This window comes from Vigna unguiculata, chromosome 5 (assembly GCF_004118075.2).
Source record: "Vigna unguiculata cultivar IT97K-499-35 chromosome 5, ASM411807v1, whole genome shotgun sequence".
NCBI classification, from domain to species: domain Eukaryota; kingdom Viridiplantae; phylum Streptophyta; class Magnoliopsida; order Fabales; family Fabaceae; genus Vigna; species Vigna unguiculata.
In genome coordinates, this window is record NC_040283.1 from 30,838,025 (window position 1) to 30,854,804 (window position 16,780).

The 16,780-nt window shown below is 29.1% G+C and overlaps 1 protein-coding gene and 1 long non-coding RNA gene across 3 annotated transcripts; both read right to left on the reverse strand.

Annotated features, from left to right (window-relative positions):
* Positions 1-6,151: 6,151 nt before the first annotated feature.
* LOC114183100 lies at positions 6,152-7,964 on the reverse strand. 2 transcript variants are annotated; one of them, XR_003604295.1, is made up of 3 exons: positions 7,518-7,964; positions 7,168-7,296; positions 6,152-6,394 (listed from the first exon to the last, which is right to left on the reverse strand). It is a non-coding gene; the product is annotated as an uncharacterized LOC114183100 (long non-coding RNA). The 2 variants fall into 2 exon arrangements; XR_003604294.1 differs by lacking the exon at positions 7,518-7,964 and adding an exon at positions 7,401-7,504.
* Positions 7,965-8,722: 758 nt separating this feature from the next.
* On the reverse strand, positions 8,723-14,955 carry LOC114184952 (C2 domain-containing protein At1g53590-like). Its single transcript, XM_028072376.1, is given in 13 exon segments — positions 8,723-9,556; positions 9,559-9,949; positions 10,154-10,277; positions 10,612-10,795; positions 10,886-10,978; positions 11,461-11,509; positions 11,725-11,766; positions 11,853-12,005; positions 12,794-12,925; positions 13,037-13,129; positions 13,329-13,472; positions 14,133-14,207; positions 14,453-14,955. Coding segments are annotated over 13 exon segments (2,199 nt in total). The 5' UTR covers positions 14,579-14,955; the 3' UTR covers positions 8,723-8,963.
* Between the last annotated feature and the right edge of the window lie 1,825 nt (positions 14,956-16,780).

The following is a 16,780-nucleotide window of genomic DNA, read 5'->3' on the forward strand; positions in this document are numbered from 1 at the left end:
CTATATAATTATTATTATTATTATTATTATTATTATTAGTTTTATCAATACGAAATATTATTTTTATAGTGGTATTATTATGATAATTAGACACTTATTTTAGTTTTATTTACTACCAATTTTATTTTAATTATTTGCAATTTTTTATTTATTAGTTGTTTATTTATCAATATATTTGAGCATTATTTGAATTAAATAAGTAGTCACAAAAATAGTAAAATAATAAAATTTAAAATAATTTTTTTATAATAAAAAATCATTTAAATTTAAAAAATAATAATTAATAGGATAAAATTTTAAAAATAAAATAGGACACTAAAATAAAAATATATATATATATATATATATATATATATTTGTCGTATTCTTATTCTTATTATTATTATTATTATTATTATTATTATTATTATTAGTAGTAGTAGTAGTACTATAGTGAAACACACATCTTACTTTTACTTAATACGAGATAATATATCAATTACTTGCATTTTTTATTTGTTTTATTGTTGATTTTCTTTAAATCTTTGAACTTAAAAAGTAGTTACTAAAATTAATAAATTAATACAACTAAAAAATATTTTTTTTATTATGATAATTATATTACATTTAATAATTATTAGTATTATATTACGGTAGTATTATTCTTATTATTATTGTTGTTGTTGTTGTTGTGGTTGTTGTTGTGGTTGTTGTTGTTGTTGTTGTTGTTGTTGTTGTTGTTGTTGTTGTTGTCGTTGTTGTTGTCGATGTTGTTGCCGTTGTCGTTGTCGTTGTCGTTTTTGTTGTCGTTGTTGTTGTCGTTGTTGTGGTTTTGTTGTTGTTGTGGTTGTTGTTGTTGTCGTTGTTGTTGTGGTTATTGTTGTCGTTGTTGTTGTCGTTGTTGTTGTCGTCGTTGTTGTTGTTGTTGTTGTTGTTGTGATAGTTGTGATAGTTGTTGTGGTTGTTGTTGTCGTTGTTGTTGTCGTTGTTGTTGTCGTTATTGTTGTCGTTATTACGGGATATTATTATATTGATATTATTATTAGTACTATTGTTATTAGTATTTTTATCACTACCCGATATTATTATAGTGATATTATTATTATTATTATTTATTTTTATTATTATTATAGTTAGACACACATTTTATTTTTGTTTACTACGGGAGGATATCTCAATTACTTGCAATTTTATTTATTATGTTGTTTATTTATCTATACATATGAGTATTATTTGAATTCAAATAAGTAGTTACAAAAGTAGTAAAATAATAAAATTGAAAATAATTTTTTTATTATGAAAAATTATTTAAATTTAAAAAATAATAATTAAGAGGATAAAATTTTAAAAACAAAAGAGGACACTAAAGATGTGTATTAATCTACATATACTAAGTTGTTGTATTATTATTTATTTATTTTTATCACAAATATTATTATAACAGTAATATTATTAGTAGTAGTATAGTGAGTCAACCCATTTAACCCACCAACCCGTGGTGGACCGAGTCGGGTTGGAATGTTTTTGGCTCACTAATAAGTGAGTCAGGTTAGGTTGGCTCACTAAGTAATTAACCCGTGGTGAGTCGAGCCAGGTCGGGTCGGGTTACCCGTTTTGATAACTCTAATAGTGAGACACACATTCTACTTTTATTTAATATGATATCATATCTCAAAACTTGCAATTCTTTATTTGTTTTGTTGTTGACTTATCTTTAAGTCTTTCAATTAAAAAAGTAGTTACTAAAATTGGTGAATTAATAGAATTGGAAATTAATTTGTTTATTATAATAATTATATTGCATTTATATTAATAAATTATTATTATATTACTATAGTGGTATGATTATTATTATTATTGCAATTATTTTTGTTGTTATCACAATGAGATATTATTATAGTGATAATATTATTATTACTATTGGTATTAGTATTTTTATCACTACAAGAGATTATTAGAGTGTTGTTGTTGTTGTTGTTGTCGTTGTCATTGTTGTTGTCATTGTTGTTGTTGTTGTTGTTGTTGTTGTTGTTGTTGTTGTCTTGTTGTTGTCTTTGTTGTTGTTGTTGTTGTTGTCGCTGATGTTGTTGTCGTTGCTGTTGTCGTTGTTGCTGTCGTTGTTAATAATAATATTATTAGTGTTTTTAATTATTAAATATATAATTTTTAAATTTATTTAAATAAATATAACAATTATTATATTATTATTTTATGAAAAACAAAAAGAATTCTATATCAAGTAGGGGTGACAAAACAGGTTAGCCCGGCCCGTTTTAGCCCGGTTCGCCACCAATAAACGGGCTAGACATTGTGACCCGTCCCCTCTTAAGGCAAGCTGGCCTATCTATTTTTTTTTCTTTTTTTAACATTTTTTAATTTTTATAAATTTTTGTTTATAAATCTATTATATATATATATATAAATTTATTTATATAATATAAAAAAAGTATTATATTTTAATTATTTTTAATTTTAAACATAAAAAAATGGGTTGACGGGCCAGGGTGGGCTGGCCCGGTTTGACCCATTAAACTGGCGGGTTAGGCAGGCCGGGTTACAATGGGTTGGGAGGCTGAAAATTTCAACCCAGTCCACCCTTTTTTTGGCGGGCTGGCGGACCTGGCCCACTTTTGACATCCCTAATATATCAAGTGCATAATCCAGATAGTTGAGTCGAGAGTCCATTAATTGTTGAGATGAAGATAAGCATGCAAATTATTCTTTGGTTGTATATTGCTTGTGTTTCATAACTTGTTTATTTAAATGTTAAAAATTATTTTCACTAGCTTACCCTTCTATATGTGTAATGTGTTTTGTTTGTCTTTTCTTTATGCGATGATTACCATTATTGGTGGGAGCAAATGATGAGGCGTCTGTTGATGTGGACCAGATGTAGGGAGATGTTGTTTAGCTTAGTAGTTATAGCTAATTTCCTTTTTTGAACACCCTTTTATAGGAATTTCTTATGTTTTGTTTTAGTACTCTATTTTGAGTAATCTTTTGAAATTCCTGATGTAAATTTCGGATGACTATAATAGTGAATCTTTTATACTCTCTTATGTTGATCAAAATATCAAATCATGTAATGTTTTATTTCAATAACTTTTGTCTATTAAGTAGAATGTTACAATTTCTACAATTAAATATTAATTTATTTCATTGTTAAATATCATGATAGCTACATAGGTTTTTTTTCTTTTTTACATCAAACTTAAAGAGATATTTTGTATATCAAAATTTTGAACTTTTCGGAAATGCTTATAAAACATTAAAGTTTATTGGACTGAAATTGATATTTTGTAGTCAAATTTAAATTTGGATTTTGTGGACCAACAATTGTGTAATAAACATAAATAAAGAAATTAATTTGAATTAAATATTTTTAATATATATATATATAACATGAATGTAGTTATTATAGCTTATTATAATTTCTACATGTCACAACCTAAATCGCGACGGGATAACGAACTAAAAATAAAATTAAAAAAAAAAAGGGTTTGGAGTCGCCACCATAGTTATTATAGGAAACTATGAAAAACTATAAAAAGGAGCAAGGTCTACGAAATAGAGTTTGGGGGTACGGGACTTAATTACGCATAGGGAAGGTGTTACCACCCTACAACGCCCATCCTAAGACAGTACCTTTAATTAAAATACAAATTGATGTGATTTCCTTTAAATGTTTATTTTCCAAAAAATAAATAAATAAAATAAATAATAAATAAATAAATAAAGATGACAAAGAAAAACAAGGGAAACAAACAAAAATTTTGTTTTTTGGGCTCGACAAGGATTACTCCTTACTCCTACGTATCTCCATTCATAATGGAAAACCAGGGTCATGTAGTTCTATATGAAACAACTTTTTAAAAAAAAAATTTGTTCGAAGATGTTGATATCACTCTTTAATATTTGAAAATTTTGTATTTTTTTAGTAATCTTATAGAAGAGAGGGAAGGTATTAAATACTAAGAGGACACAAGTGGTCACACGAGCACTTATACAATTTAAAAGTTAGAAGGGTATTTAAATTATTTATTTGTTATTACTTCCTTTAAAGAAAACAAAACTTCCGAAATAAGACATGATACCCAAAAATGTGACTATTATATATCCATAATTTATGAAAATATTAGAAAAATAAATAAATAAAAGATTAGGAAATAACGTTTAGGATTAAACATATTATTTTATTATAAAAAAGTTTTAAAACACTTAATATGAAAGATATGGTACAACATATTCATACAACATTAAAACATGATATCTCTCACTTATTCATGCAACAACGTTCACAACACAATACAATCAACAAACATTAATTATAAAACTAATGAACCCAAATATGCATGACAGTAATGTTTTTTCCATATCAAAAAGATATAGTGAAAACATCAAATTCAACCAAGATCATAACCAAATCTCAAGAAAGACTGCATAACACAACAAAAATTATTTTTTGTGAACCTGAAATTGTGTGCTTAAAAGAAATTGTGTGCTTAGGGTGAGAGAGGTCTCCAGAATTCCGATAGAAAAATTTCTTTATTTTTTACTTGACGGGTTTATATACACAACATTATAAATATAATGTAATCTCGTAATAAAGTCAGTCTTGATTACAAATAAATTTAAAAGGCAAGAACTGGTCTTAATATTATCACATTATGATAATCAAATCACAGCAAAATCAGAGCACAAAATCAAATGTGATCAACAAAATTGATTTTAATTAGTAAAAGAGATATTGCTTTGAATCATTACTACTTTCTTCATCTGGAAAAAGAGGTGTCATAAAATCAAACGTGATCAGGACAGATTAATTGTAATTACAAAAAAGATATTATTGAGAAACATATTACTATTTTCCTCATCTAAATAAGGAGGTGTCATAAAATCAGAGCACAAAAATAGAGTAAATGATTCTAAATATTAGAACATATTTTGTTTCTAATTATTAGACTAACTTCTTAATCTGGAGAAGAAATGACAAAGCATAGAATGAGGGTGAGAAAATTAAATTTTGGACTACCATTAGTTGTAAGAAAAAATGGTGTGGATGTACAAAATATTTTGGGCTAAAATAGAAACAAAGACTCAAAAGAAAATACATAAAAGATTAAAACAATCTCTCTCTCTTTTTTTTATTATTTATTATTATTATTATCCTATTATTATTATTTAGACAAAACCAAAGAAAAAACTTATTTACTTTTTTATTATTTATTTATTTATTTATTTTCTTAAAAAAACAAATTATTATTATTTATTCTATTATTTATTTAGCCAGACGAAATTGGGGGTTGACACTACATAAAAACAATAATTTAAATAAATAAGTAATTTGATTGGAACGAAATATTTACTCTTTTTTTAACTTTTAAATGCTAATCAAACTTTTTAAACTTTTAAAATAGTAATTATTACTCATTATTATTTACGAAATAGTTATCTATTATTTTTTCCCAAACCTTTTAAATTTTATTGGAACAAAATACTTATTTATTATTATTTACAAAATTTATTAATCTATTATAATTTATAAATATTGTTAATATACTTTTCTTTTAATTTCATACTGTACAAATTAATATTGAAAACTTTTAAGGCATATATTTATAAATATTTAATATAATATTATCTATTTTGAATTCTAGAGTACACCAAAATGATAACACCAATACACTAACCTATAATACGGGTTTAGATCAATCAAAGATCACCGAAAGTTAGAGTAACGTGAAGAATTTGTATGGCATTATAAGTGTCTCATATTTTCAGTTTCTGTATTTAGTCAATTTTTCTTTTAGGATAGTGATCTTTATTATTGAGATAAGTGTCTTCTTTGGAAAAATATAATTTCCTAAACATGCAAAATAGTAAAGAGATAATTTATCTTAGTGATCTCCTATAATAAAGTTATCCGAAAAATATAAATTTTGTAGTATGTTGCATTCAAACAACTTCTATTAATAACTTTAGAAAAGAGCTTCATGTTCAATTAGATGACTTGGACAGCATTGTCATGCATTTTGGCTGCAGACTATAGTTTCATTTATTTATGCTCATAATTTTATTCATTAATTTATACTCAATTATATTTATTTATTTTATTTATAATGGAACATTAAGTTACAATTTTTCTTATATAATTATAATTTATATTCAATCTTAAAAATAATTTCGTAATCTAATCTTACACAAAACAAGCAATAAAGTTAAAAATCCTTTGGGACTCTCATCTATTGGCTGCTTCTTTCCTTGTGATCCTAAAAAACAATTTGGTCAGCTTCCTCCGGAATTTCTTCCATCCGCTATCGATTTTCACTACCCTTATGGAAGAATTTCTTGTGAACAATTTGCATCTCACTTCATCTTTAGGATCATAAAGATGGACATTTTTTAGTTTTCCATTCTGCAAAAAGTTCCATAAACCATTTTAATTTGAGATTCAAATGTTACACACAAAAAACATCACAAATGCTAATCATGAAATACACCTGATCGAATGCCTTAAACAAGTGTCAAACAGAAATGCAAGAATCATTCATATTCATATATTAGACAAAAAAAATACACATAATTTTATTTTGAGATTCATATTCATATTCTGATGTGATGCAAAAACAACATCACAGAGAGAAAAGATTAGAAATAGTATTCATGATTTATACACCAGTTTTAACGGCTAGAGCAAGAATTAGATAGAAAACAAAACCTTTAAACTAACGTGAAAAAGAATTGAAAGAATGAGTCATATCTGGTACACGAAAAACAAATTTGAAGATAAATGAAAGAAACTTGAAAACATAAATTTGAACTAGTTGAAGATAAAAATAAAAATTTGGAAATAATGAAGATTAAAGAAAAAAAAATCTAAAAACAAAAGATAAACGTGAAATGGATTGAAATAAACATTACAATTTTAGGCAAAAATAAGAATCCAAAAACACATATTTCAAACTCCAATGATGAAAAAGGATTAAATTTGAACCACTTAAAAACAATATGAAAAACCAAAAAGAAATGTGGAAAACACAAAAAAAACTGGGTAAACGAAAAACAAATCTAAAAATAAATGAAAAAACATGAAAAGAGAAATTTGAACCGGTTAAAGAAAAGATTTTGAAAACATCAGTGCTTAAAGAAGAAATCTGAAAGAAATATGAAAATGAAACATATACAAACCTGGTCTTTGAGATAAATGGTCTTGAACTGTCTCATAATATTTCGTAAGTTGTCCATTGATTTTGTGTTTAAGAGGAGAATATGAACTCCAATATTGGTAGAAACTGAACAAATCTTAACTTTAAACGCCTAAAGAAATTAAAGAAATGAAATAAAATGAGAAATTAAATGTACCCCAATGAAAAGAGTAAAAATTAAAAAAATAAATAAATAAATAGAAGGAAAAAAATTACAATAAATTAGATCTTAGATTTGTTTGAAGAAAAACATGGTGATTGAAGAAAGAAAACCTTCAGTTCCTTAGAAAACCTGAGAAACAAAAATATCACAATAGAAAAAAAAAATCAAACCTTGAACGCTTGAACGCGTGAAACAAAAATATGATTGAAGAAATGTATTGCCTTTCTTCAAGGCTGAAAAAACAGTAGAAAGATTAGAAAAGGAAGCAAAACAAGTAAGATCTTAATAAAGAAGAAAATAAAAATTGAAAAATATAAAGAAATCAGAGCAAAGAATTATACAATCCAAATCGAAGAAAAATATACCCCATACATACAAAAAATAAAAAAACAGATCAAAAATCATAGATCAGAACAAACATCAACTATGAGTTCGGCCGTAAACAAAAACTATAAAAAATTAAGAGAAAATAACAAATAAAAAAGCAGATAAAAAATCATAGATAACAAACATCAACTATAAGTTCAGTCATGAACAAAAAATATGAAAAAAAAAATAACGAAATCACCATGGAAATAACGAGAAAGCAACAACAAAAAAACCAAATGGAAACCCCAAAGATTAAAATCACGAAAAAATAAATCAGTCAAAGCTATGAATCGTAAGATAAAAAAAAATGCATAAATATATTATCAATCCATAAAACAAATGATAAAACAAAAATCAGTTGAAATATAAACAAAAGAAATTGAGAGGAAAAGGGAAAGAAAAGAACGAAACAACCATAGAAGATGGTAAGCAAGAGAAACATAGTGAGAGTGAAGAAAGTTTGAAGAGAGACCAAGAAATAGGTTAAGATGAGAGCGAAAGAAAAGGATAATAGGGTGAGTCTAAGAAACCAGGTGAGAGGGCGAAAGTGAGAAGAGAAAGCGGGAGATATGTTAAGGTGAGAGCAAGAGAAGAGGGTGAAAGAATAAGTCTGAAGAGAAAAAGAATACAGTTTAGGATTTAATAAAATTTGGGAGGGAAATGAAATGAAGGTTTGAAAAACTCGATACATATCAAACAATTGCTCCGCCATGTGTTGCAATTATATGCATAAGGGGCTTTTTTTTTTTTTTGTGGGTTTTAAAGTGTGTTGTTCATAGGCATGCTTTTGCTTTGTCCATTCTATTTTAATTTTTGTAGAAGTAGTTTCAGGTAATCATTTTACACTATCAATACACTTCTTTTAGCTCTTCTTTTAGCTGTGGCTGTTTTTGTTTTGACAGGCACAAAGTGCACTAAGATTCACCCTTGGCCATCTTGAATATTGCATCATTCAAAAATGGTTAATAAGCACTCAGTTCTCTTGATGCTATAGGATGACAAAATCTCATTGTAAATGTTTTTTCCTTGTATATATGTAAAGCTATTCATTTTACATGCTTAGTTGCTTACAAACTGCAGCATCAGAAACCCAAACTTGTTTACATCCATCACCACAACTACTGTTCCTGCAATCAAAATCTGCCAGTATTTTAGAAAACTCCCAAGACCTTACTGTACAAGACACACTGCTGGACCAAGTATGCTCTTTGAGACATATTCTTCAGAGGACCAAAGTGGCAAAATTTTTATCTACCCACAATTTCCTCTTTAACATGCTCCAATTCATCAGATTTAACAAACTCTTTACTTGACCTTTCAGGGGAAGATGCCTTTTCAGGGTCATCTTTTACGTTAGCTACATTCATTGGGGCTTCATTGTCCTCATGAGTGTTAGAAGGAACTGTTTGAACCACATGTACCTTAGAATTGGGGGAACCATTGCTGCCTGGGGCCATAGCCTCAGAACCAACTGAAATTCTTTCAACTTTGGGAGATTCATCATCTGAAGAATCAGATTCGTTTACCCTTTCTGGAAGTGCTTGAGACTCATCTTTAGATTTCCTTGATTTACAAGAAATAACTTGTTTGAAGCCTCGAGCCGATTTTCCTGCTGCTTGTTTCAAAAAATTCTTTGCAACATCCTTCGCATTTCCCTTTGCAGGGATTTCAGAACCACTCTCTTCAATCGAACCCCCTTCTTCCTGAACCTTAGGAGTTGGAAAGTCAGAAATGTTCTCATCCATCACAAACTTCACACCAATCATCCCCTTAGAATTCATTGCCCTAATGTTATCACGTGGAGATAGAGTGTCCTCTTGAACCGGCTCCTCCCCCCTTTATTTCGGTGGAATACTGAACCAATCTTGTGCAGACCCCTCCTGAACGATCTCAGCCGGTGCTTTTCTTCGGGATTGTTATCAGAACTGCTGCTGTCATTGTTCAAGGATCCAGATTCGGTTGATCTACCGCTGCCAACTAAATCATTAGATTCTCCACGAATTTCAGTATCAAGGCGCCGACTCTTCCCTTTCCTAGGCTTCCACTTTTGGGAAACTTCACTTCCTGGGTGATGAACCCAAACTCCTGTCTCCTTTTGTCCTTCAATGTCTATAGGTTCATAGTTATCTGCCAACTTCTGAGAATTTTCAGGTGGAACATGTGAAGGGGAACTATTATCAGCAGTGTTATGTGCTCCAAATGAGTTTTTTCGTACTTCAAACTCCATGTTTTCCTGTTCACCCGTAGTATCAACTCCGTGTACAGATCAAATTCAAATTGAAATCAAACAGCCAAACACCAACTAAAACAGGAGCAACTTACTACTGCCCCACATGCTATTTTTTTCATTTTCTTTTCTATTCTGTTCTTATCAGAATATTTCACATAATTAAATATTGATAAGTACAAATATATTTGAGAGGGACTGGGACATTACCTTTCCATTAGCTTCAAGAATAGTTATTGCCAAACGCAGTCTCCCCATTTTCATGTTCTCAAGTTGCAGCCATATATCGTGTCTTTGTCCATCCCTAAAGTCGTTGATGTTCACAGAACAGTCCCTGAAAACAGCACAACATTAAATTATTTGGATGAATGCACCAGTGACAGAATAAGTGGCAGGAAATCATGGGAAACATACAATGAATGAAGGTTGGCAAGACATTTGATCAAACAAGCAGTAGAAACTAGATCAAACAAGATATTTAGAGAAATGTTGTCAGACTCATACGAAATTGAAACTTCTGTGATTCAGAATTACAACTCAGTAATCAATTCTTTCCCTTTCAATAAATATTTTCTCCATTTGCTTAACCGGCATCTTAAAGGCAATTAATTGTGCAGGCACACACACAGATATTTTACAAAATACAAAGTGTATGAAATGGAACAAACCCAAGGATATCATCATAGAAATGGTCCTTGTCACGAACTGCAATAACTAGCACATTATCAGACTCCCATGTTATGATGGGAATTTTAAATTCCTCGTGCCATTTTGGAGTAAGTGTTTTCCTTTGTATTTTTGTCCTAAATCTGTATCCACCCATATGACCTTTCACATAAGGATCCGCTAAACCTGAAACATACTATAATTTAGTATGCACATAAAAATATAGAAAAAAAAAAAAAAAAAAAAAGCTCACAAGAATCATAGGTAAGGGATAACCATTTAGATCTGATGGCTTCATGTCAGTTGCTTCAATAACTTCTACTTTTGCATATGCAACAGGCTCCATCTCATCCACAGAGAACCAACATTCTATATCATTAAGATTAAGGGATGATGAGTATATAATAATATGAAAACAAATATATAAAGGATTGAATATGCCATCCAGAGTTAAACTAAACGATTTGTACGGTAGGGATTCTAGAGAGGGCAACGGAAATGTCCTTTCTCCACTGAAGATATGTGATGAGAGAAAACCAATGACTTTGTTTTATGAAACCATAAGTTTCTCCAAAATTTCCATAATTGAAACCTTGTATTAATGAAACCATGAGTACTTGTTCACCATGCCTACTTAAAGAACTAAACTCATATGTCTTGAATAGGTAGTAAAATTACAAGATCTAGTAAAATTGACATTTTCCACTTTATTTGAGCAATGATTGATCGCCACAATCTGGTATCCTAAATGTTCATAATATGGTTGATGAGCACAATAATGTTCTCAATCACCAAGGCTGCCAATAAACTAGTTATTACAAAAGTCTATAAAAAAAATTACATATTTTTACCTTGCTGTGGCGAAACAAATTTCTCAACATCAACAACCAGCATATTGGGCTGCAAAAATTCCAAATATGTAAATATAGAGAAATAATTAAAAAGATACAATAAATTTCTAAAAGCAGAAACAACCAAGAGACACAAAGATTTCTAACACATTTGATATTTATATCACATCATTTCAATACCCCAAGAAGCCAACTGATAAGAATACACAAAAATACAAAAGTAACAAGGTGGGAACAAGTGAACAACACAGAGACAAACTTCACCTCCACAAGGGTCTGTTCAAAAGCAATAGACAGCAACTTATCCTGATAATGAAAGCATTGAAATTAGACATCATTTAAAGCAAAAGAAAGTAAGAACGTAAGAAGATTTTGCAAAAAACTTTACTTACTAGCCACCCAGCAATGCCTGGAAGTTCAGTCACATCAAGCCCATGAGTAAAAATAGGTTTGACAGTCATTTGAAAATATGGAGGTTCAACAAAGCATACACGCAAACGGCCAAGAAAAGGCCATGTTGGGAGAAACTTTACCCCAACTAATATCTACACAGAACAGAACAATAAAATAATATTATCAAATATTAATAATAACAACAATAGCAATAATGATATAAATTCTATTTTATTCCCTAATCTCTCCTAACTACCAGAGAAGACATTACAAATCCGCAATTAGTTATATGAAATTAGCTTTCAACTATACAAATCTCATAAAGAATCTTTCACCAAGCATTTCATCAATACTAATAGCTAAGGTATAATAAAGGTTAAAGTATAATTATAAACTTTATGGTCAGACTTAAGAAGGATGGCGAAATACTTTAATATAACAGAAACTTGAGGCATGCTTAGTTTGAAAACATTTTCAGATTTCATTTTTTCTTTCTGTATTCACACAAAAAAAAATGTTTCCAATTTGTTACCTATTTACAAATGTTTGAACAGAATAAATCTTTGAACACAACAAGGTAAAAACAAAGATCTCCTTTTTATAATTACGTTTAAAAAGTAGAAAATAAAAACAAAATCATTTTCTCAATTAAAAATATTATGTATCCCTTCTCTTTAAAAAGAATAATTTTAAAGTTAACTAACAAATTGCAAAACGACTTCATCTCACTCAATACTCCATTATCAACTCTTCTTCAATACAAAAGATCATTTCTAACAATCAAACTACATTTCACTAGGAATTTTCCAGATATCTTGGCACATGCATATCCCTGAATCCATGCTTTGTATCCATGAACTTGTATTGAGTAAATAACAGGAAAAAAATATATATTATTCAACAAATATGTCACTGTAAAATCAAAATTTCAATGCCATACCTTCCCTTCGATATGCATGCCTGTAATGTGCAATTTTGCCCACATTCCAAACCCCAATCTTTTCCTTAGTTTGACTGCGAGTATTGCACTCATATCATCAGCAGAAAGAAAATTCATTCCTAACTCCAGAACCTGCATGAATCACATGGTACCTAAGTCAAACCAAAAAAATAAAAAATCATTCATAGATGCAGAACAAGACATTCTCTTGATATGCTGCTTTAATTATCACATATCACATACCAAGTGGTCATCCTCAGTCTGGCGAAGAACCCTGATTTCAGTAAACATAGGTGGATTTCTTCCCAGGTATAGGTGCTGAACAACAGCTTCCTTCTGCAAATGTAGTTCACATATATCAATATCTGATCACACCAAAAGTCAAAGTAATTTTATATTCACAAAAGCATAAAAATAACCCAAGTCACAGAGAATATGAAATTCATATAATATCACTTTTAAGAAAATGGTTTGAAATCCATATTGCTTGATCCAGCTCAATCAAAGACAAATAACTAAACAGTTTGAACCATACAGCAGTCCAAGGTTTGTACTTCTCTAAGAACCATGGTATGATAGGGAATAATATCTTCTGAGAGGCAATATGTTCCATACATATAGGCCATATGTTTTCAACTGCATGGTTCAACCACCGGACTGTTTCAGAATCTGAAAGTACCTGAAGAAGCATAAAGACATTAAGCAAGTTATATCAGTAAATCATTATAGCAGAACACTTGCAGTTAAAACTTGATGTCTCAAATTTAAACCTGCAATTATGAAATAAAAGAACAATTTCCAAAAGAAAAATTAAAATATATATTTGTGTATTTTATTACAGGGGTGAGTTGTATCTTTTTCCATAGTTTTAGTTGTTCGTTCATATAGTTTCATCTTCTGCATCGATTGAAAAAAACCATTCAACTAATTTTCAAGTAGAATTAGTTTCCAGCTCAGTAAACTGACTATATATATGGTAGGACCAAAACATGAAAGCATTGTTTTCAAACACACGCACACAAAAGCAGAAAGAATCTTGGAATATCATCCAAGAGAAACTTATTGATAAGCAATGCCGTACAAATCCATTCACAACGCTGACGGGAGTTGGATAACATGGATGTGAATTGGACTTCGTTTCGTCTCTCAGGATCAGCTTCTGCCTCAATTTAAGGAAATGGTTTAACTTAAAAGGACAATTTATTCAGATTCCAGTTTATTTTTCTTCATTGACCACTGTTCATTTCATTTAGTTTTCAAGCAAACTCAGTTACTACTTTCCCCTCAAACTCCAATATCCACAAAATCAAAATAACCACAATAAAAACAGCAGAATTACCCTTCTTTGATTAGCTTGCTTCCTCTCCTCAAACTGCAACTTCTTCCGCAGCCTCGTAACAAAACGCTCATGGACCTTTACAAAAAAATCAAAGTCAGAAACAAAGTAATATTCTACATCTTTTTCTCTACCCTTTAGACAAACACAACAAAACCCAAATAACGATTCCTTTTCTAAGCCCCCTATCTTTGATTTTTTTTTTTCTCATCCACATCATCAACTAACTAAACAAAAAGGCAAACCCAAAGATAAAAGAGAAAGGCAAAAATAGCTAATCAAACATAACCAAAAGTTATCAAATCTCCAATCATGGTCCTCACCAGGAAAAGATAAATCAAAGCTACAAAATAAACAACGGAGTGGCACGAATTGAGTGCAGAGAGAATCCAAATCGCAATCAGCACAATCCCCACATGGTGCAAGATTGAAATTTCCGTCATATCCATCCCCTTCAACCCAAAAAGAAAAAAAGAAAACTGCAAAACCACCCCTTAACTGAAACCACCACTCCTAGAAACAAAGTTTCAAACTTTATAGACACCCATTGATCCAAATCCAACCCTGAACCTCATAAAATGCCAAATGCATGCCCATGAAGGAACCCAAAATCCGGTATATTAAAAAACCGAATCCGTGCCTAGCCCCACCCCCAAAAGGGTATAAATAATTGAATATTCAAATCCAGAAGGAGATACGCTACTGTTGTGACAACTACATGCAAATACAGGAATTTGTCTCAAAGCAAATAAGATTTCCAAGAATAAAAAAATGGTTAGAGAAAGTGAAAGGTAAAGTTTGCTAGAGTATGTCCCAATCAAGAGGCCCAGGAGCATTGAACCATTTCAATTTCAATTTTTTGTTGTATTGATTAAGAACCAGTGAAACGGTGCCGTAAAAGCGAAGTAACGCGGCCAAATGAAAAACAGAGTAGCAGGATTTTGTAACATCTGAGAAACATAAGTTAACACCTAAAAGGAACCGCTTTTTCGGAAGCGGCAGATTACGAATGGCATAGGCGTTATCTAATACCAAAAGGATAATAATTTTAAATTCTCCAACATTTCTTTTTATTTATCTTATTTATCATTTTTTCATGTTTTTTTTCTTTTCACATAGTGTTTAGGAAGTGCCTAGGATTAAATTGGTCCCAAGATTGCAAAAAAATCCACAAAATAATTAGTTTTCAAAAGTAATTTGCGTAAATAACTTGCTCCAATTGTATAAAATTCATATTTCTAATATGTGTACTAAAATAGTGATTTTACTAATAAAAAATATAAGATGAATCTCCAAGGTCTAAGATGCTCAAATACAACCTAAGCAATCCATTAAAGTTTTTTTTTTGTTACATTAAAATGTGCCTAATCTAAATATTAATTCACATAGGTTTTGTTGAGTTTTTATCAATAAAAATTGAATTAACCAATACTTTCTAAAATTTTCTCAGAATATATTAATTTCACTATCTTTTTAAATTATTTACTAACATCTTCTTTATTTTAAAATATTATATTACTATATTTCTAAATTATATATAAGTTCACTTAATGTTAAAACTTTACCAATTATCCAATCTCAGGTCCATTGAACTTCAAAGACACTTAAAAAAATTACACGAAAAATATATATTTAAATTGTCTTAATATTTTGAGTTATATAAAATTATTAATTGAAGAAACTTTAATTTTGATATAAAGTAAATTAGAGTTCGTTTTGAAACTACTTTTTCATTCTTTCAATTGAAAAAAAAAAAAGTTTATTTCTGGAATCAATTTTCCATTCTCTTAAAAAATGATGGTTATTTTTTAGATCTCGTTTCTATCTCCACGTAACACCAATATTCTCCATATCCGATAAGACAACAACACTATAATGAATCGCTGATGAAAGTATTATCACTTTAAAACTCAAAAAATTAAAATTTTCATATCTTATTTTTAAAAGACATATAAGAGAACATTTTGTCCAAATTTGACAATAACAGTTTCACATATATAAAATGATAAAAGGAAAAAATATAAGTGTAATTTAGAAAATCCTAAAAGCTTTAGTGTTATCTAACAAGATTTTTAATACAGATTAAAAGTTATAATAATGTTAATATAATAATATAAACCTGTTATTTATTACTATATTTTCAGAAATACATGCATTTATTTTATATTTAAAGTTTTTAAAGCGTTAGAAATGTTCATGTTAAGAATATAAAGAGATATTGAATTTCTCAGATATAAAGTTCGAAGACAGGTAGGTTGGCACGTGTCAGCAAAAATGAGCTCAACGTGTCGGCAACGGGGATTCCATATTTTTTATATCTTTTTCAAATATATGTCGGCACTGAATTTTTTGTCTTTTGACTAAATGGTTTTCAAACTTAAGGATTAGCATATATATATATATATATATATATATATATATATATATATATATATATATATATATATATATATATATCTATAACTATATATAAAGGGGATTCCCTCTTTTGTGTCCACATTTCATAATTCCAATTTTACCCTTTACAATTTAATTATTTATTAAATTTTTAAAAATTAACGGTTAATTTTACAAGTTTTTATAAAACTATTTATTTATCTCCTTTTTCTTTTTTCTCATACTATTCATCAACAATTATTTTTTTCATATTT